At 43.8% G+C, this 23,589-nt stretch overlaps 1 protein-coding gene across 1 annotated transcript in view; it reads right to left on the minus strand.

Moving 5' to 3' along the window:
* LOC118369202 (rho GTPase-activating protein 6-like) overlaps nucleotides 1–13,633 on the minus strand; it is a 153,673-nt gene extending 140,040 nt beyond the window's left edge. Inside the window, exon 1 of the mRNA XM_052497693.1 lies at nucleotides 13,420–13,633. Within this exon, the coding sequence (XP_052353653.1) occupies nucleotides 13,420–13,443 (24 nt within the window). The 5' untranslated portion in view covers nucleotides 13,444–13,633. The remainder of the gene's footprint in view (nucleotides 1–13,419) is intronic.
* Nucleotides 13,634–23,589: the final 9,956 nt, after the last annotated feature.

A 23,589-nucleotide genomic window follows, 5' to 3' on the forward strand; every position in this document is an offset into this window, starting at 1 on the left:
GAGTCTTAACATCTCTTACGTAAAGTAGGTTAAGTGCAGTAAATCAATCATTGTGAGTCAGGGACCGTCAACAACTGGGTTGCTCTCCACCTCTCAGCCCCAAAGCGATGCTTCTGGGTGGCTCACCATCCAACCATGAACGACAACAACTGACTGAGCAAAGAGATACTCAAACTCTCTTTGAGGATAATAGAAGTCCAATATAAGGATGCTTCTTTATCATCGAAACTGCTGTCTCAGTACACAGATGAGATTAAATGAAATATTTCCTTTAGCAACCAACAATGTATACTCTGCTTACAGTGGCTAGTGAAAGTATTCACCCCCTTGGCATTTTTCCTAGTTTGTTGTCTTACAACCTGGAGATAAAAATCTATTTTTTTGGGGGGTCATTTGATTTACACAACATGCCTACCACTTTGAAGATGCAATATATATTTTTAGTGTGAACAAACAAGAAATAAGCCCAAAAAACTTGTAACTTGTAACTTAAAACTTGTAACTATTCACCCCGTCAAAGTCAATACTTTGTAGAGCCACCTTTTGCATCAATTACAGCATTAAGTCTCTTGGGGTATGTCTTGGCACATCTAGCCACTGGGATTTTTGCCCATTCTTCAAGGCAGAACTGCTCCAGCTCTTTGAAGTTGGATGGGTTCCTGCTGGTGTACAGCAATATTTAAGTCATACCAGAGATTCTTAATTGGATAGAGGTCTGGGCTTTGACTAGGCCATTCCAAGACATTTAAATGTTTCCCCTTAAACCACTCATGTTGCTTTTGCAGTATGATTAGGGTCATTGTCCTGCTGGAAGGTGAACCACCGTCCCAGTCTCAAATCTCTGGAAGACTGTAACAGGTTTCACTTAGGAATTTCCCTGTATTTAGCTCCATCCATCATTCCTTCAATTCTGACCAGTTTCCCAGTCCCTGCCGATGAAAAACATCCCCACAGCATGATGCTGCCACCACCATGCTTCACTGTAGGGATGGTCTTCTCTGGGTGATGAGAGGTGTTGGGTGTCTCTGGGTGATGAGAGGTGTTGGGTGTCTCTGGGTGATGAGAGGTTTGCGCCAGACATAGTGTTTTCCTTGATGGCCAAAAAGCTACATTTTTGTTTCATCTGACAATATGTTTGGGGAGTCTCCCACATGCCGTTTTTTGCGAACACCAAACACGTTTGCTTATTTTTTTCTTTAAGCAATGGCTTTTTTTCTGGCCATTCTTCCATAAAGCTCAACTCTGTGGAGTGTACGGCTTAAAGTGGTCCTATGGACAGATACTCCAATCTCCGCTGTGGAGCTTTGTAGCTCCTTATGGGTTATCTTTGATCTCTTTGTTGCCTCTCTGATTAATTCCCTCTTGGAATTCTCTCTTGGCAGGTTTGTTGTGGTGCCATATTCTTTCCATTTTTTTATAATGGTTTTAATGGTGCTCCATGGGATGTTCAAAGTTCAAAGTTTTTTAGAACCCAACCCTGATCTGTAATTCTCCACAACTTTGTCCATGACCTGTTTGGAGAGCTCCTTGGTCTTCATGGTGCTGCTTGCTTGGTGGTGCCTCTTGCTTTGTGGTGTTGCAGACTCTGGGGCCTTTCAGAACAGTTGTATATATACACTGAGATCATGTGACAGATCATGTGCCACTTAGATTGCACACCGGTGGACTTTTTAAAAACTAATTTTGTGACTTCTGAAGTGAATTGGTTGCACCAGATCTTATTTAGGGGCTTCATAGCGAAGGGGATGAATACATACACACGCACCACTTTTACATTGTTTTTTTATTTATATTTTTTGAAACAAGTCATTTTTTTCATCTTATTTCACCAATTTGGACTATTTTGTGTATGTCCATTACATGTCCATTACATGAAATCCCCCCAAAATAATTTTCAATTGCAGGTTGTAATGCAATATAATATGAAAAACGCCAAGGGGGAGGAATACTTTTGCAAGGAACTGTAAATGTTATAATATCAGATTTTACACAGATGATGATGAGGATGGTGATGATGATGGTGATGATGATGGTTATGATGATGATGGTGATGAGGATGATAGTGATGATGATGGTGATGAGGATGATGATGGTGCTGATGATGGTGATAAGGATGGTTATGGTGATAATGGTTATGATGGTGATGATGATGATGGTGATGATGGTGAGGATGAGGATGATGGTGATGATGATGCTGAAGATGATGGTCATGATGATGATGATGATGGTTATGGTGGTGATGATGATGGCTTGATGAGGAAGATGATGGTGGTTTGATGAGTAGATGATGATGTAGATGATGATGATGATGATGATGATGATGATGATGATGATGATGATGATGATGATGGCTTGATGGTGATGGATTGATGGGGATTATGATGAGGAGGAGGAGGATGGACATGGTGATGATGGCTTGATGGTGATGATGATGATGATGAGGAACATGATGATGTCTTTAATGCGGGGAAACTTAAATCCGTATTACCAAATTTCTACCAGCATGTTAAATGTGCCACCAGAGGAAAAGAAACTCTGGACCATCTTTACTCCATACACAGAGACACGTACAAAGCTCTCCCTCGCCCTCCATTTGGCAAATCTGACCATAATTCTATCCTCCTGATTCCTGCTTACGAGCAAAAAATGTAAGCAGTAAGCACCAGTGATTAGATCAATAAAAACATTTCAGATGAAGCAGATGTCCCTGTAATATGTCCCGGGATTCCTCCGCTGGCATTGAGCAGTACACCATATCAGTCATTGGCTTCATCAATAAGTGCATCGATGACGTCGTCCCCACAGTGACCGAACGTACATACCCCAACCAGAAGCCACGGATTACAGACAACATTCGCACTGAGCTAAAGGCTAGAGCTGCCGCTTTCAAGGAGCGGGACTCTAACCCGGAAGCTTATAAGAAATCCCACGATGCCCTCCGACGAACCATCAAACAAGCAAAGCGTCAATACAGGACTAAGATCGAATCGTACTACACCGGCTTTGACACATGTCGGATGTGGCAGGACTTGCAAACCATTCAAGACAACAAAGGGAAGTACATCCGAGAGCTGCCTAGTGACACACGCCTTACCAGACGAGCTAAACTACCTCTATGCTCGCTTCGAGGCAAGTAACACTGAAACATGCATGAGAGCACCAGCTGTTACGGAAGACTGTGTGATCACACTCTCCGCAGCTGATGTGAGTAAGACCTTTAAACAGGTCAACATTCACAAGGCTGCAGGGCCAGACGGATTACCAGGACATGTACTGCGAGCATGTCTTCATTCACATTTTCAACCTCTCCCTGTCTGAGTCTGTAATACCAACATGTTTTAAGCAGACCGCCATAGTGCCTGTGCCCAAGAACACTAAGGTAACCTGCCTAAATGACTACTGACTCGTAACCCTCACGTCTGTAGCCATGGAGTGCTTTGAAAGGCTGGTCAAGGCTCACATCATCAACATTGTCCCACAAACCCTAGACCCACCCAAATTACATACTGCCTCAACAGATCCACAGATGATGCAATCTCTATTGCACTCCACACTGCCCTTTTCCACCTGGACAAAAGGAACACCTATGTGAGAATGCTATTCATTGACTACAGCTCAGCGTTCAAAACCATAGTGCCCTCAAATCTCATCAATAAGCTAGGGACCCTGGGACTAAACACCTCCCTCTGCAACTGGATCCTGGACTTCCTGACGGGCTGCCCCCAGGTGGTAAGGGTAGGTAACAACACACCCGCCGCGCTGATCCTCAACACAGGTGCCCCTCAAGGGTGAGTGCTCAGTCCCCTCCTGTACTCCCTGTTTACTCATGAATGCACGACCAAGCATTAAGTTTGCTGATGACCCAACAGTGGTAGGCCTGATCACCGACAACAACGAGACAACTTATAGGGAGGAGGTCAGAGACCTGGCCGTGTGGTGCCAGGACAACAACCTCTCCCTCAACGTGATCAAGACAAAGGAGATGATTGTGGACTACAGCAAAAAAGCGAGCACACCCCCATTCTCATCGACGGGGCTGTAGTGGAGCAGGTTTAGAGCTTCAAGTTCCACATCACCAACAAACTAACATGGTCCAAGCACACCAAGACATTCATGAAGAGAGCACGACAAAACCTATTCCCCCTCAGGAGACCGAAAAGATTTATCATGGGTCCTCAGATCCACAAAATTTTCTACAGCTGCACCATGGACAGCATCCTGACTGGTTGCATCACTGCCTGGTATGGCAACTGCTCGGCCTCCAATCGCAAGGCACTACAGAGAGTGTGTGTACTACTGGGGCCAAACTTCCTGCTATCCAGGACCTCTATAACAGGCGGTGTCAGAGGAAGGCCCTAAAAATTGTCAAAGACTCCAGCCACCCAAGTCATAGATTGTTCTCTCTGCTACCACACAGCAAGCAGAACCAGAGCGCCATGTCTAGGTCCAAAAGGCTTCTAAACAGCTTCTACCGCCAAGCCATGAGACTCCTGAACACATAATCAAATGGCTACCCAGACTATTTGCATTGCCCCCCCCCCACCCTTTTACGCCGCTGCTACTCTCTGTTGTTGTCATCTATGCATAGTCACTTTAAAAACTCTACCTACAGTTGAAGTCGGAAGTTTACATACACTTAGGTTGGAGTCATTAAAACTTGTTTTTCAACCACTCCACAAAGTTCTGGCAAGTTGGTAAGAACATCTACTTTGTGCAAGTAATTTTTCTAACAATTTATTTTTCTAACAATTTATTTTTCTAACAATTTATTTTTCTAACAATTTATTTTTCTAACAGATTATTTCACTTATAATTCACTGTATCACAATACCAGTGGGTCAGAAGTTTACATATCCTAAGTTGACTCTGCCTTTAACCTTCCTGGAAAATTCCAGAAAATGATGTCATGGCTTTAGAAACTTCTGATAGGCTAATTTACATTATTTGAGTCAATTGGAGGTGTACCTGTGGATGTATTTCAAGGCCTACCTTCAAACTCAGTGCCTCTTTTCTTGACATCATGGGAAAATCAAAAGAAATCAGCCAAGGTCTACAAAAATATTGTAGACCTCTACAAGTCTGGTCCATCCTTGGGAGCAATTTTCAAATGCCTGAAGGTACCACGTTCATCTGTACAAGCAATAGTAGGCAAGTATAAACACCATGGGACCACGCAGCCATTATACGCTCAGGAAGGAGATGCATTCTGTCTCCTAGATACTTTGTTGCAAAAAGTGCAAATCAATCCCAGAACAACAGCAAAGGACCTTGTGAAGATGTTGGAGGAAATAGGTACAAAAGTATCTATATTTACAGTACAACGAGACCTATATCGACATAACCTGAAAGGCCGCTCAGCAAGGAAGAAGCCACTGCTCCAAAACCGCCATAAAAAGCCAGACTACGGTTTGTAACTGCACATGGGGACAAAGATAGTTATTTTTGGAGAAATATCCTCTGGTCTGATGAAACAAAAATAGAACTGTTTGGCCATAATGACCATCGTTATGTTTGGAGGAAAAAGGCGGATGCTTGCAAGCCGAAGAACATCATCCAAACGGTGAAGCACGGGGGTGGCAGCATCATGTTGTGGGGGTGCTTTGCTGCAGGAGGGACTGGTGCACTTCACAAAATAGATGGCATCATGAGGTAGGAAAATGATGTGGATATATTGAAGCAACATCTGAAGACATCAGTCAGGAAGTTAAAGCTTCCAAATGGACAATGACCCCAAGCATACTTCCAAAGTTGTGGCAAAATGGCTTAAGGAGAACGAAGTCAAGGTATTGGAGTGGCCATCCAAAGCCCTGACCTCAATCCTATAGAAAATGTGTGGGCAGAACTGAAAAAGTGTGCGCGAGCAAGGAGGCCTACAAACCTGACTCTGTTACACCAGCTCTGTCAAGAGGAATGGACCAAAGTTCACCCAACTTATTGTGGGAAGCTTGTGGAAGGCTACCCGATACGTTTGACCCAAGTTGACCCAATTTGACCCAATTTAACGGCAATGCTACCAAATACTACCAAATACGAATTGAGTGTATGTAAACTTCTGACCCACTGGGAATGTGATGAAAGAAATAAAAGCTGAGATAAACATTCTCTCTACTACTATTCTGACATTTCACATGATGGTTATGATGATGATGATGGTGATGAGGATGATAGTGATGATGATGGTGATGAGGATGATGATGGTGCTGATGATGGTGATGAGGATGGTTATGGTGATGATGTTATGATGGTGATGATGATGATGATGATGATGGTGGTGATGATGATGATGATGATGATGATGATGATGATGATGATGATGATGATGATGGCTTGATGCCGAAAACGTTGGTGTTTTGTATTGTCACCTTTGCTTCATGATATCGTGATCTATTTTTGCATTTAAGATTTTTGATTTGTCATCATGTTCAACAGCTAAGTCTCTAATCCCAGTACGATACCTGATCTCCCTTCAGTGACTCATATCTGGTCTTGAACAATATGCACAATACATCGACACACAGACCGTGGTGCAAGTACCACACACACACAGAAACAGAGACAGACACACAGGCACACACACACAAAGAGGGAGTCAGACACACACACACACACAATGGAACTGAGTGTTCAGAAGGAAGAGAGACTCATCGCCCAGAGAGACACTGGAAGAACACACAGTACTACAGGCCGCTGTGATGCTGTGATGCTGTGATGCTGTGTGTGTGTGTGTGTGTCCCCTACTGTCTCCTCCATAGATACATCTGATGGACGGTGAGGAAAGCAAACACACATGAGTGCGCAGTGCGCTTTCCATAGAGGAACAGTACCACTCTGGGACCTGTGTGTCTGTGTGTGTGTGTGTGTGTGTGTGTGTGTGTGTGTGTGTGTGTGTGTGTGTGTGTGTGTGTGTGTGTGTGTGTGTGTGTGTGTGTGTGTGTGTGTGTGTGTGTGTGTGTGTGTGTGTGTGTGTGTGTGTGTGTGTGTGTGTGTGTGTCTCTGGGTCCTCTGTGTGTGTGTTGTCACTGAATCAAGAAGAGTTGTCTAGTCCCATAGAGTCGTAATAGGAGTGGATAGTTGATTTATCCTCATTAGCTGAGGTATTTTCAAACTCAACTTTTAACAGGGCGAGACCCTTGAAGTCCCATTCAGACCTAGACTCCTCTCTCCTCCATCTCTCTGTCGCTGCCTCTCTCTATACCTCCTCCACTTCTCTCCTCTCTCTCTCTAACTCTTGAGAGATCCATCCATCTCTCTATCTCTCTCTCTCATCCCTCCCCCACTTTCCCTCATCTCTCTTTCCATCCCACCCCCACTTTCCCTTCTCTCTCTCCCTCTCTCTCCCCCACATCCACTACTCTCTATCTGTCCCTCTCTCTCTCTCTACCTCTCTCTCTCTCTCTCTCTCTCTCTCTCTCCCTTTTTCCTTCTCTCCTCTCTCTCCCTCTCTCTCTCTCTCCATCCCTCCCTCACATCTACTCCTCTCTCTACCTCTAGTGGATTACAGGAAAAGCTAGATTTACGATCATTACCGTTGTAGAAAGTATTTAGGGAGATGACTCTGTTGGACTCTGGCTCATACTCTACCAATAGTGTAATTACGGTAAAATGGTAAGAGATTTATTTTTTTTATAGTGTAAATATAGCAGTCAGAGAGCAGTCAATACAGTAAGGCTGGGATTGATTTGGATCCTCACTAGAGCTGCATTATAACGCGCTTGACGTTTAAAGCTAGAATCCTTAATTGTGAAACTGTCTGTCTGGGATGTTACAACAGCAACAAAAGTTACTGTAAACAAACACAGTTTTTTTTCTCCCTCTGACATAATTGCACGTGAGATAGAACAGTTTGATTTTTGTTATTACCATTCTGCTGGATGATCCTCTCCTCATCAACAAAACCAAGATAATTACAAAGGTGCTAGCTAGAACAGTGGCATTGTTTCCACCAATGCGGATTTGATCTTTAGAGGTCATTAATAGTTGAGCCGACATCTGCATCCTGAATGTGATCTCAGCGACCGCGGTAACATTGCATTTAAAACCTGCATTGGCAACAAGCATGATGGGATTTGGGAAACCACTGGGAAAATAATTGGGAATCTGGGAAAAATAATTGGGAAACAACTGATTGTAAATAGCAACAGGCCAGCAAGCCACTGAGAGAACAGACAGTGTGTAAGAAGAATCAGAAGTGACAGGGAGGTAAGATGTTTGTTGTGCACCTGGTCTATATAAAGTGAGGCTCCAAAAGTATCAGGACAGTAACACATTGAGAGGGTTAGATTGTCAGTGGTGGAGGGTTAGATTGTCAGTTATGGAGGGTTAGATTGTCAGGGATGGAGGGTTAGATTGTCAGTGATGGAGGGTTAGATTGTCAGTGATGGAGGGTTAGATTGTCAGTGATGGAGGGTGGAGGGTTAGATTGTCAGTGATGGAGGGTTAGATTGTCAGTGATGGAGGGTTAGATTGTCAGTGATGGAGGGTTAGATTGTCAGTGATGATCATTGTCAGTGATGGAGGGTTAGATTGTCAGTGTGGTTATATGGAGGGTTAGATTGTCAGTGATGGAGGGTTAGATTGTCAGTGTTGTCAGTGGAGGGTTAGATTGTCAGTGATGGAGGGTTAGATTGTCAGTGGTGGAGGGTTAGATTGTCAGTGATGGAGGGGGTGATGGAGGGTTAGATTGTCAGTGATGGAGGGTTGATTGTCAGTGATGGAGGATGGAGGGTTAGATTGTCAGTGATGGAGGGTTAGATTGTCAGTGATGGAGGGTTATATTGTCAGTGATGGAGGGTTAGATTGTCATTGTGTGATGGATTGTCAGTGATGGAGGGTTAGATTGTCAGTGATGGAGGATGGAGGGTTAGATTGTCAGTGATGGAGGGTTAGTTATATTGTCAGGGTTAGATTGTGGATGGAGGATGGAGGGTTAGATTGTCAGTGATGGAGGATGGAGGGTTAGATTGTCAGTGATGGAGGGTTAGATTGTCAGTGGTGGAGGGTTAGATTGTCAGTGATGGAGGGTTAGATTGTCAGTGATGGAGGGTTAGATTGTCAGTGATGGAGGGTGGAGGGTTAGATTGTCAGTGATGGAGGGTTAGATTGTCAGTGATGGTGGAGGGTTAGATTGTCAGTGATGGAGGTGGAGGGTTAGATTGTCAGTGATGGAGGGTTAGATTGTCAGTGGTGGAGGGTTAGATTGTCAGTGGTGGAGGGTTAGATTGTCAGTGGTGGAGGGTTAGATTGTCAGTGATGGAGGGTTAGATTGTCAGTGATGGAGGGTTAGATTGTCAGTGGTGGAGGGTTGGAGGGTTATATTGTCAGTGATGGAGGGTTAGATTGTCAGTGATGGAGGGTTAGATGGTCAGTGGTGGAGGGTTAGATTGTCAGTGGTTGGAGGGTTAGATTGTCAGTGATGGAGGGTTAGATTGTCAGTGATGGAGGATGGAGGGTTAGATTGTCAGTGATGGAGGGTTAGATTGTCAGTGATGGAGGGTTAGATTGTCAGTGATGGAGGGTGGAGGGTTAGATTGTCAGTGAGGGTGGAGGGTTAGATTGTCAGTGGTGGAGGGTTAGATTGTCAGTGATGGAGGGTTAGATTGTCAGTGATGGAGGGTTAGATTGTCAGTGGTGGAGGGTTAGATTGTCAGTGATGGAGGGTTAGATTGTCAGTGATGGAGGGTTAGATTGTCAGTGGTGGAGGGTTAGATTGTCAGTGATGGAGGGTTAGATTGTCAGTGATGGAGGGTTAGATTGTCAGTGATGGAGGGTTAGATTGGTGATGGAGGGTTAGATTGTCAGTGATGGAGGGTTAGATTGTCAGTGGTGGAGGGTTAGATTGTCAGTGGTGGAGGGTTAGATTGTCAGTGGTGGAGGGTTAGATTGTCAGTGGTGGAGGGTTAGATTGTCAGTGGTGGAGGGTTAGATTGTCAGTGGAGGGTGGAGGGTTAGATTGTCAGTGATGGAGGGTTAGATTGTCAGTGTTGGAGGGTTAGATTGTCAGTGGTGGAGGGTTAGATTGTCAGTGTTGGAGGGTTAGATTGTCAGTGGTGGAGGGTTAGATTGTCAGTGTTGGAGGGTTAGATTGTCAGTGGTGGAGGGTTAGATTGTCAGTGATGGAGGATGGAGGGTTAGATTGTCAGTGATGGAGGGTTAGATTGTCAGATTGTCAGTGATGATTGTCAGTGATGGAGGATGGAGGGTTAGATTGTCAGTGATGGAGGGTTAGATTGTCAGTGATGGAGGTGGAGGGTTAGATTGTCAGTGATGGAGGGGATTGTCAGTGATGGAGGGGTTAGATTGTCAGTGATGGAGGGTTAGATTGTCAGTGATGGAGGGTTAGATTGTCAGTGGAGGGGATTGTCAGTGGGTGGAGGGTTAGATTGTCAGTGATGGAGGGTTAGATTGTCAGTGATGGAGGGTTAGATTGTCAGTGATGGAGGTGATTGTCAGTGATGGAGGGTTATATTGTCAGTGATGGAGGGTTGATTGTCAGTGGTGGAGGGTTAGATTGTCAGTGATGGAGGGTGGAGGGTTAGATTGTCAGTGGTGGAGGGTTAGATTGTCAGTGATGGAGGGTTAGATTGTCAGTGTTGGAGGGTTAGATTGTCAGTGGTGGAGGGTTAGATTGTCAGTGTTGGAGGGCGGAGGGTTAGATTGTCAGTGATGGAGGGTTAGATTGTCAGTGATGGAGGGTTAGATTAGAAAAACACACTCCTGGAGAAAGTCGTCAAGAGGGGCTCCACAGGTCCTGATCTACATGTAGCAATGTAAGGGCCATGGTTTCATCCCCTCTCCACTACAAGCGGCAGCATGCGGTCGGTCATTCACTTCAATGAACCATAAATCCGTTTAAGAGGAGAGATTTCATATCACTGATCCTCCCAGAGGGAAGTTGTAAAAACCTTTATTAGGCTAATCAGACATTGACTCCAGGGGGTGAAACAGAAACTACTGTTTATCCTTTAAATTGTAATAATCTTAAATAATCATTAGAAAAACACTCTTCCTTGTAATGAAATCATACTTTCAAAAACACAGTGTAAAACCATGTGCTTTGCATCTGTGCACGGTCTGTTTTTAATATCGTGACTTCTGTGATTTGTTGTGGACTTTTTTTTTTTATCATGTTGAGTTGTGCCTTGGGTGCCTGAAATGTGCTTTATGTATAAAAATGAATTATCATGAATAGAAGCAGGTTCTCCTTGCAATATTAAAAAGGCGAGCAGCTCCTCAGGCGCAAAATACAAGACATAAGAAGTTAATTCACAGTTGCCAGCCATTTAATATTGTTCCAGAGGCTGATGGAACTACCCCTGAGGTTTATTGTGTTTCATTGAAGGAGACACTCTATTCCAGCCATTATTATGAGCCGTCCTCCCCTCAGTAGCCTCCACTGGTAGTAAGATGCCGTAAAGACAATATGAACTGTGATCATGATAATGTGAAGACAGACAGCAGCTAACTCCTAGCAGAACATACTATGAGTAGTTGACGTGGAGTCAGAAATAGGCTGCTGTATATACCAAGCACACTACTGTATATACCAAGCACACTACTGTATATACCAAGCACACTACTGTATATACCCAGTACACTACTGTTGATACCCAGTACACTACTGTTTATACCCAGTACAATACTGTTCATACCCAGTACACTACTGTTCATACCCAGCACACTACTGTTCATACCCAGTACACTACTGTTCATACCCAGTACACTACTGTTGATACCCAACACACTACTGTTTATACCCAGCACACTACTGTTGATACCCAGCACAATACTGTTGATACCCAGTACAATACTGTTCATACCCAGTACAATACTGTTCATACCCAGTACACTACTGTTCATACCCAGCACACTACTGTTGATACCCAACACACTACTGTTGATACCCAGCACACTACTGTTGATACCCAGTACAATACTGTTGATACCAGTACAATACTGTTGATACCCAGTACAATACTGTTCATACCCAGTACACTACTGTTGATACCCAGTACACTACTGTTCATACCCAGTACACTACTGTTTACCCAGCACACTACTGTTGATACCCAGTACAATACTGTTCATACCCAGTACACTACTGTTCATACCCAGTACACTACTGTTGATACCCAACACACTACTGTTGATACCCAACACACTACTGTTGATACCAGGCACACTACAGTTGATACCCAACACACTACTGTTTATACCCAGGTCACTACTGTTGATACCCAGTACACTACTGTTCATACCCAGTACACTACTGTTTATAGTACACTACTGTTGATACCCAACACACTACTGTTTATAGTACACTACTGTTGATACCCAGTACACTACTGTTTATAGTACACTACTGTTGATACCCAGTACACTACTGTATATACCAAGCACACTACTGTTGATACCCAGTACACTACTGTTTATAGTACACTACTGTTGATACCCAGTACACTACTGTTTATAGTACACTACTGTTGATACCCAGTACACTACTGTTTATAGTACACTACTGTTGATACCCAGTACACTACTGTTTATAGTACACTACTGTTGATACCCAGTACACTACTGTTCATACCCAGTACACTACTGTTTATAGTACACTACTGTTGATACCCAGTACACTACTGTTTATACCCAGTACACTACTGTTTATACCCAGTACACTACTGTTGATACCCAGTACACTACTGTTCATACCCAGTACACTACTGTTCATACCCAGTACACTACTGTTTATAGTACACTACTGTTCATACCCAGTACACTACTGTTTATAGTACACTACTGTTCATACCCAGTACACTACTGTTTATAGTACACTACTGTTCATACCCAGTACACTACTGTTTATAGTACACTACTGTTCATACCCAGTACACTACTGTTGATACCCAGTACACTACTGTTTATACCCAGTACACTACTGTTGATACCCAGTACACTACTGTTTATACCCAAGCACACTACTGTTGATACCCAGTACACTACTGTATATACCCAGCACACTACTGTTGATACCCAGTACACTACTGTTGATACCCAGTACACTACTGTTTATACCCAGTACACTACTGTTGATACCCAGTACACTACTGTTTATACCCAGCACACTACTGTTGATACCCAGTACACTACTGTTGATACCCAGTACACTACTGTTGATACCCAGTACACTACTGTATATACCCAGCACACTACTGTTGATACCCAGTACACTACTGTTGATACCCAGTACACTACTGTTTATACCCAACACACTACTGTTGATACCCAACACACTACTGTTCATACCTACTAATACATTGCTTAATTCTAAGTAGTGTGCTAGTTTAGATTCACAAACACACCACTACACACACACACACACACACACACACACACACACACACACACACACACACAGAGACTTACCACGTACACGTAGTAGAATTGCATGTCCTGACTCACAGGCTGTTACATCACTGAAGAACATCCTCCATCAGAGACTAAAATCATAACAGAAAAATACTGTCTCTTCTTGTCTCCTCTCTTCTCTTGTCCTCAGGTCTCAGAGAAAGGAGTAAAGTATCTCTCTTTTACTATATCATCTCCTCTCTTCGCTTGTCCTCAGGTCTCAGAGAAAGGAGTAAAGTATCTCTCTTTTACTATATCATCTCCTCTCTTCTCTTCTCCTCAGGTCTCAGAGAAAGCAGTCAAGTATCTCTCATTTACTATATCATCTCCTCTCTTCTCTTCTCCTCAGGTCTCAGAGAAAGCAGTCAAGTATCTCTCATTTACTATATCCTCTTCTCCTTTCCTTTCTTCTCAGGTCTCAGACAGTAAGTGTTTCTTCTCTCTCCTTCTCATCTGTAAAAACAACAACTATTGGTCAGTAGAGTTGTCCTTCAGTGAAGAAACAGCTTCAGCCCTGCATGTGGTGGTTGTGTTTCCACTGTCTGATGATAGAGCTGTGCTTCCTGCATTTGCAGCCACCGCATGTGTATTGTGAGAGAGAAAGAGTGTGTGTTATGTGACAGATAACGCGCGGTGTACACTGTGCGTTAAGAAACAGGAAGTGTGGAGAGAGAGAGAGAGAGAGAGAGAGAGAGAGAGAGAGAGAGAGAGAGAGAGAGAGAGAGAGACAGTTAGGCAACAACAAATTCAATCCCTTTTAGACAACTTCCTTGACAAAATTTTTCACTCTAATAGTGAAGGTGTAAACTTTGCAGTAGAAAATCTAAACAGTACAGTATATATGACCTCTCAGCTTCCCTGTCAAATCTAAAAAAGTCAAACAGAAAACGGAAGAAAATTAACAACAATGACAAATAGTTTGATGAAGAACAAAAAACCTAAGAAAGAAATTGAGAAACATATCCAACCAAAAACATAGAGACCCAGAAAACCTGAATCTACACCTTCACTATAGTGAATCACTAAAACAATACAGAAATACACTACGGAAAAAGAAGGAACAGCACGTCAGAAATCAGCTCAACGTAATTGAAGAATCCATAGACTCTAACCACTTCTGGAAAAATGTGAAAACTCTAAACAAACAACAACACAAAGAGTTATATTTCCAAAACAGAGATGTATCGGTAAACCACTTATCCAATCTTTTTGGCACCATAACAAAGAATAAACAGCAGCAAGATATACGTTATCAAATACAAATCATAGAATCAACTATTAAAGACTAGCAGAACCCATTGGATTCTCCAATTACATTGAATGAACTACAGAATACACTAGAATACACTAAATACAAACCCTCCAACCCAAAAAGGCCTGTGGTGTTGATGTCATCCAAAATGAAATGATAAAATATACAAACCACAAATTCCAGTTGGCTATACTTAAGCTCTTTAGCCTTATCATTAACAGCAGACTCGTACATTTCCTCAGTGAAAACAATGTAATGAGAAAATGTCAAATTGTCTTTTTACCAAATTACCGTACGACAGACCACATATTCACCCTGCATACCCTAATTGACAAAAAATCAAAACAAAGGTAAAGTCTTCTTTCTCATGCTTTGTTTTCAAAAAAGCTTTTGACTCAATTTGGCATGAGGGTCTGCTTTACAAATGGATGGATGGTGTTGGGGGATAAACATATAGCATTATAAAATCCATGTATACAAACAACAAGTGTTCGGTTAAAATTGGCACAATAGAAAACTAATATTTCTTTCCACAGGGCCGTGGGGTTAGACAGGGATGCAGCTTAAGCCCCACCCACTTCAACATATATATCAACAAATTGGCGAGGGCACTAGAACAGTCTGCAGCACCCGGAATCACCCTACTAGAATCTGAAGTCAAATGTCCACTGTTTGCTGATGATCTGGTGCATATGTCCCCAACCAAGGAGGGCCTGCAGCAGCACCTAGATATTCTGCACAGATACTGTCAGACCTGGGCCTTAACAGTAAATCTCACTAAGACCAAAATAATGGTGTTCCAGTCACCAGGACCACAAATACAAATTCCATCTAGATGCTGTTGCCCTAGAGCACACAAAAAACTATACATACCTCGGCCTAAACATCAGCGACACAGGTAACTTCCACAAAGCTGTGAACGAGCTGAAAGACAAGGCAAGAAGTGCCTTCTATGCCATAAAAAGGAACATAACATTTGACATACCAATTAGCATCTGGCTAAAAATACTTAAATCAGTTATAGAACCCATTGCCATTTATGGTTGTGAGGTCTGGGGTCCGCATACCAACCAATAAATCACAAAATGGCACAAACACCAAATTGAGACTCTGCATGCAGAATTTTGCAAAAACATCCTCCGTGTACAACGTAGAACACCAAATAGCCAATACCCGCTAATTATCAAAATCCAGGAAAGAGCCATTAAATTCTACAACCACCTAAAAGGAAGCGATTCACAAACCTTCCATAACAAAGCCATCGCCAACAGAGAGATGAAAATGGAGAAGAGTTCCCTAAGCAAGCTGGTCCTGGGGCTCTGTTAACAAACACAAACACAAACACACCCCACAGAGCCCCAGGACAGCAACACAATTAGACCTAAGCAAATCATGAGAAAACAAAAAGATAATTATTGACACATTTGGAAGAATTAACAAAGAAACGGAGCAACTAGAATGTTATTTGGCCCTAAACAGAGAGTACACAGTGGCAGAATACCTGACCACTGTGACTGACGCAAATTTAAGGAAAGTTTTGACTATGTACAGACTCAGTGAGCATAGCATTGCTATTGAGAAAGGCTGCCGTAAAGCAGACTTGGCTCTCAAGAGAAGACTATGTTTACACTGCCCACAAAATTAGGTGGATACTGAGCTGCACTTCCTAACTTCCTGCCAAATGTAAAACCATATCAGATTACACAGACCAATAAAGAATTTGATAACGAACCAAATTTTGATCAACTCTTACTGGGTGAAATATCATTGTGTTTCATCTGAGCAGCAAGATGTTGCCACTTTTGTTTATGATCTCATTCACTTGCTTTGGCAATGTTAGCATATGTTTCCCTTGGAAATAAAGCCCTTATATTAGAGAGAGAGAGAGAGAGAGAGAGAGAGAGAGAGAGAGAGAGAGAGAGAGAGAGAGAGAGAGAGAGAAAGAGAGAGAGAGAGAGAGAGAGACTATATACACACACTATATACACACACACTATAACTACACACACTATATACACACTTTATATACACACACACTATATATACACAAACCATAAATACACACACTATAAATACACACACTATATACACACACACTATATATACACTTTATATACACACATTATATATACACACACTGACACACATTATATATACACACATTATATTCACACACTGACACATACTATATATACACACACTATATATACACACACTATACATACAGTACACACACAATATATACACACAATATATATAGACACACACTATATATACACACTATACATACACACACTATATATTGTGGTCCTTCTGTAGCTCAGTTGGTAGAGCATGGTGCTTGTAACGCCAGGGTAGTGGGTTCGATTCCCGGGACCACCCATACGTAGAATGTATGCACACATGACTGTAAGTCGCTTTGGATAAAAGCGTCTGCTAAATGGCATATATTATATATACACACTATATTTACAGGCTAGAGGTCGACCGATTAATCGGAATGGCCGATTAGTTAGGGCCGATTTCAAGTTTTCATAACAATCGGTATTTTTGGGCAACCGATTTGCCGATTTAAAAAATGTATTTAAAAATGTTGACCTTTATTTAACTAGGCAAGTCAGTTAAGAACACATTCTTATTTTCAATGACGGCCTAGGAACGGTGGGTTAACTGCCTCGTTCAGGGGCAGAACGATAGATTTTCACCTTGTCAGCTCGGGGGATCCAATCTTGTAACCTTACAGTTAACTAGTCCAACGCAATAACGACCTGCCTCTCTCTCGTTGCACTCCACAAGGAGACTGCCTGTTATGTGAATGCAGTAAAGCCAAGGTAAGTTGCTAGCTAGCATTAAACCTATCTTCTAAAAAACATTCAGTCATAATCACTAGTTAACTACACATGGTTGATGATATTACTAGATATTATCTAGCGTGTCCTGCGTTGCATATAATCTGACTGAGCATATAAACATACAAGTATCTACGTATCTGACTGAGCGGTGGTAGGCAGAAGCAGGCGCGTAAACATTCATTCAAACAGCACTTTCGTGCGTTTTGCCAGCAGCTCTTTGTTGTGCGTCAAGCATTGCGCTGTTTATGACTTCAAGCCTATCAACTCCCGAGATTAGGCTGGTGTAACCGATGTGAAATGGCTAGCTAGTTAGCGCGCGCTAATAGCGTTTTAAACGTCACTCGCTCTGAGCCTTGCAGTGGTTGTTTCCCTTGCTCTGCATGGGTAACACTGCTTCGATGGTGGCCGTTGTCATTGTGTTGCTGGTTCGAGCCCAGGGAGGAGCAAGGAGAGGGACGGGAGCTATACTGTTACACTGGCAATACTAAAGTGCCTATAAGAACATCTAATAGTCAAAGGTTAATGAAATACAAATGGAATAGAGGGAAATAGTCCTATAATTCCTATAATAACTACAACCTAAAACTTCTTACCTGGGAATATTGAAGACTCATATGTTCTCATGTTCTGAGCAAGGAACTGAAACGTTAGCTTTCTTACATAGCACATATTGCACTTTTACTTTCTTCTCCAACACTTTGTTTTTGCATTATTTAAACCAAATTGAACATGTTTTAATATTTACTTGAGGCTAAATTCATTTTATTGATGTATTATATTAAGTTAAAATAAGTGTTTATTCAGTATTGTTGTAATTGTCATTATTACAAATAAAACGGCAAAAAAAATATCGGCCATTAATCGGTATCGGCTTTTTTGGTCCTCCAATAATCGGTATCAGTATCGGCGTTGAAAAATCATAATCGGTCGACCTCTAGTACAGACACTATATATACACATATGGGCTCACCTATCTCTAGACGTTATGATCCTGCTGCCACTGGATTAGGAAGAACTTAATTATTCATGACCAAAATTACTTCAGATTATACAGGTAAAAAATTGCAATCCCTGAATTGCACAGAATAGTCAGGATAACTGTATTGCATTACTGAATAGGTTTATGGGATTATTGAGATTTTACATATCAAATAGCAATAGTATTTCCAGCATGAGGTGTTTATAATCGGTATGCATAACATATATATTTTTGTTTTGGACTGAGAACAATCATATGGGACCACAGTGATGTTCAATGGTGATTTTAAACCTCCCAACTGCTGTCAATCCCCTGGGAATCTAATTCTAGAATAGTACCCTTGGAATAGCTGTCAAAATTCCGCCAACGCCACCAAAGGCAACAGGACTGCATCAATAAAACCGTAGTACCTTTTATCTCCAATGTGGTGCCCGCTTCACGACTGTCATGGTGTGCTTGGACCATGTTAGTTTGTTGGTGATGTGGACACCAAGGAATTTGAGGGTACTGATAAAATGTTATTTGATTAGAGTGAACTGTCCACTAGGTGGTGACAAGACTCTAGTAGTTTCCTACAGGCGAGGGACTGAGATCAGCACTCAATTTCCTATGTAGTGCACTACTTTTTACTTTTAAGCTGGTCAAAGGGAGTGCACTATGTAGGGAACAGGGTGCCATTTGGGACGAAAGCACTATGTAGGGAACAGGGTGCCATTTGGGACGAAAGCACTATGTTATATAAGTTTGTTTTGGTATGAATAATGAGCTGTTACGTCTCTGTGAACTCAGCTCGTTAAAGAAATACCCTTCCTCTTGTTACAGATGTTAATCTGAGGGGAATACAGACAGACTACACAGTCTGAAATACCCTTCATCTAGTTACAGATGTTAATCTGAGGGGAATACAGACAGACTACACAGTCTGAAATACCCTTCCTCTAGTTACAGATGTCAATCTGAGGGAAATACAGACAGACTACACAGTCTGAAATACCCTCCCTCTAGTTACAGATGTTAATCTGAGGGGAATACAGACAGACTACACAATCTGAAATACCCTTCCTCTAGTTACAGATGTCAATCTGAGGGAAATACAGACAGACTACACAGTCTGAAATACCCTTCCTCTAGTTACAGATGTTAATCTGAGGGGAATACAGACAGACTACACAGTCTGAAATACCCTTCCTCTAGTTACAGATGTTAATCTGAGGGGAATACAGACAGACTACACAGTCTGAAATACCCTCCCTCTAGTTACAGATGTTAATCTGAGGGGAATACAGACAGACTACACAGTCTGAAATACCCTTCCTCTAGTTACAGATGTTAATCTGAGGGAAATACAGACAGACTACCACCACCACGCAGACAGACTACCACCACCACGCAGACAGACTACCACCACCACGCAGACAGACTACCACCACTATGCAGATAGACTACCACCACTATGCAGATATACTACCACCACCACGCAGACAGACTACAACCACCACGCAGACAGACTACCACCACTATGCAGATAGACTACCACCACCACGCAGACAGACTACCACCACCACGCAGACAGACTACCACCACCACGCAGACAGACTACCACCACCACCCAGACAGACTACCAACACTACGCAGATAGACTACCACCACCACGCAGACAGACTACCACCACCACCCAGACAGACTACCACCACTATGCAGATAGACTACCACCACCACCACCACGCAGACAGACTACCACCACCACGCAGACACCACCACACGCAGACAGACTACCACCACCACGCAGACAGACTACCACCACTATGCAGATAGACTACCACCACTATGCAGATAGACTACCACCACTATGCAGATAGACTACCACCACTATGCAGACAGACTACCACCACCACGCAGACAGACTACCACCACCACCCAGACAGACTACCACCACTACGCAGATAGACTACCACCACCACGCAGACAGACTACCACCACCACCCAGACAGACTACCAAAACTACGCAGATAGACTACCACCACCACGCAGACAGACTACCACCACCACGCAGACAGACTACCACCACTACGCAGATAGACTACCACCACTATGCAGATAGACTACCACCACTATGCAGATAGACTACCACCACTATGCAGACAGACTACCACCACCACGCAGACAGACTACCACCACCACACAGACAGACTACCACCACTATGCAGATAGACTACCACCACCACGCAGACAGACTACCACCACTATGCAGATAGACTACCACCACGCAGACAGACTACCACCACTATACAGATAGACTACCACCACCACGCAGACAGACTACCACCACCACGCAGACAGACTACCACCACTACGCAGACAGACTACCACCACCACGCAGATAGACTACCACCACCACGCAGACAGACTACCACCACTATGCAGATAGACTACCACCACCACGCAGACAGACTACCACCACCACGCAGACAGACTACCACCACCACGCAGACAGACTACCACCACCACGCAGACAGACTACCACCACCACGCAGACAGACTACCACCACTATGCAGATAGACTACCACCACTATGCAGATAGACTACCACCACTATGCAGATAGACTACCACCACTATGCAGACAGACTACCACCACCACGCAGACAGACTACCACCACCACGCAGACAGACTACCACCACCACGCAGACAGACTACCACCAACACGCAGACAGACTACCACCACCACGCAGACAGACTACCACCACTATGCAGACAGACTACCACCACTATGCAGATAGACTACCACCACTATGCAGATAGACTACCACCACTATGCAGATAGACTACCACCACTATACAGATAGACTACCACCACCACGTAGACAGACTACCACCACCACGCAGACAGACTACCACCACTATGCAGATAGACTACCACCACCACTATGCAGAAAGACTACCACCACTATGCAGATAGACTACCACCACCACGCAGACAGACTACCACCGCCATGCAGACAGACTACCACCACTATGCAGATAGACTACCACCACTATGCAGATAGACTACCACCACTATGCAGATAGACTACCACCACTATGCAGATAGACTACCACCACTATGCAGATAGACTACCACCACCACGCAGACAGACTACCACCACTATGCAGATAGACTACCACCACCACGCAGACAGACTACCAACAATACGCAGATAGACTACCACCACCACGCAGACAGACTACCACCACTATGCAGACAGACTACCACCACTATGCAGAAAGACTACCACCACCACGCAGACAGACTACCACCACCACGCAGACAGACTACCACCACCACGCAGACAGACTACCACCACTATGCAGACAGACTACCACCACCACGCAGACAGACTACCACCACCACGCAGACAGACTACCACCACCACGCAGACAGACTACCACCACTATGCAGACAGACTACCACCACTATGCAGAAAGACTACCACCACCACGCAGACAGACTACCACCACTATGCAGATAGACTACCACCACTATGCAGATGGACTACCACCACTATGCAGATAGACTACCACCACTATGCAGACAGACTACCACCACCATGCAGACAGACTACCACCACTATACAGACAGACTACCACCACTATACAGATAGACTACCACCACCACGCAGACAGACTACCACCACTATGCAGATAGACTACCACCACTCAGACAGACTACCACCGCTATGCAGATACACTACCACCACCACGCAGACAGACTACCACCACCACGCAGACAGACTACCACCACCACACAGACAGACTACCACCACCACACAGACAGACTACCACCACCACGCAGACAGACTACCACCACTATGCAGATAGACTACCACCACCACGCAGACAGACTACCACCACTATGCAGATAGACTACCACCACCACGCAGACAGACTACCACCACTATGCAGATAGACTACCACCACCACGCAGACAGACTACCACCACTATGCAGATAGACTACCACCACGCAGACAGACTACCACCACTATGCAGATAGACTACCACCACTATGCAGACAGACTACCACCACCATGCAGACAGACTACCACCACTATACAGATAGACTACCACCACCACGCAGACAGACTACCACCACTATGCAATTAGACTACCACCACTATGCAAATAGACTACCACCACTCAGACAGACTACCACCGCTATGCAGATACACTACCACCACCACGCAGACAGACTACCACCACCACGCAGACAGACTACCACCACCACACAGACAGACTACCACCACCACACAGACAGACTACCACCACCACGCAGACAGACTACCACCACTATGCAGATAGACTACCACCACCACGCAGACAGACTACCACCACTATGCAGATAGACTACCACCACCACGCAGACAGACTACCACCACTATGCAGATAGACTACCACCACCACGCAGACAGACTACCACCACTATGCAGATAGACTACCACCACCACGCAGACAGACTACCACCACTATGCAGATAGACTACCACCACCACGCAGACAGACTACCACCACTATGCAGATAGACTACCACCACCACGCAGACAGACTACCACCACTATGCAGATAGACTACCACCACCACGCAGACATACTACCACCACTATGCAGACAGACTACCACCACTATGCAGATAGACTACCACCACCATGCAGACATACTACCACCACTACGCAGATAGACTACCACCACCACGCAGACAGACTACCACCACTATGCAGACAGACTACCACCACTATGCAGATAGACTACCACCACTATGCAGAGAGACTACCACCATCACACAGACAGACTACACATTCTGGAATACAGACAGACTCCCACCACAACACATATAGACTACACAGTCTGAAATACAGACCCCCACCACTACACATATAGACTACATAGTCTGAAATACAGACCCCCACCACTACACATATAGACTACACAGTCTGAAATACAGACCCCCACCACTACACATATAGACTACACAGTCTGAAATACAGACCCCCACCACTACACATATAGACTACACAGTCTGAAATACAGACCCCCACCACTACACATATAGACTACACAGTCTGAAATACAGAC

This window comes from Oncorhynchus keta, chromosome 35 (genome assembly GCF_023373465.1).
Source record: "Oncorhynchus keta strain PuntledgeMale-10-30-2019 chromosome 35, Oket_V2, whole genome shotgun sequence".
Classification (NCBI taxonomy): Eukaryota; Metazoa; Chordata; class Actinopteri; order Salmoniformes; family Salmonidae; genus Oncorhynchus; species Oncorhynchus keta.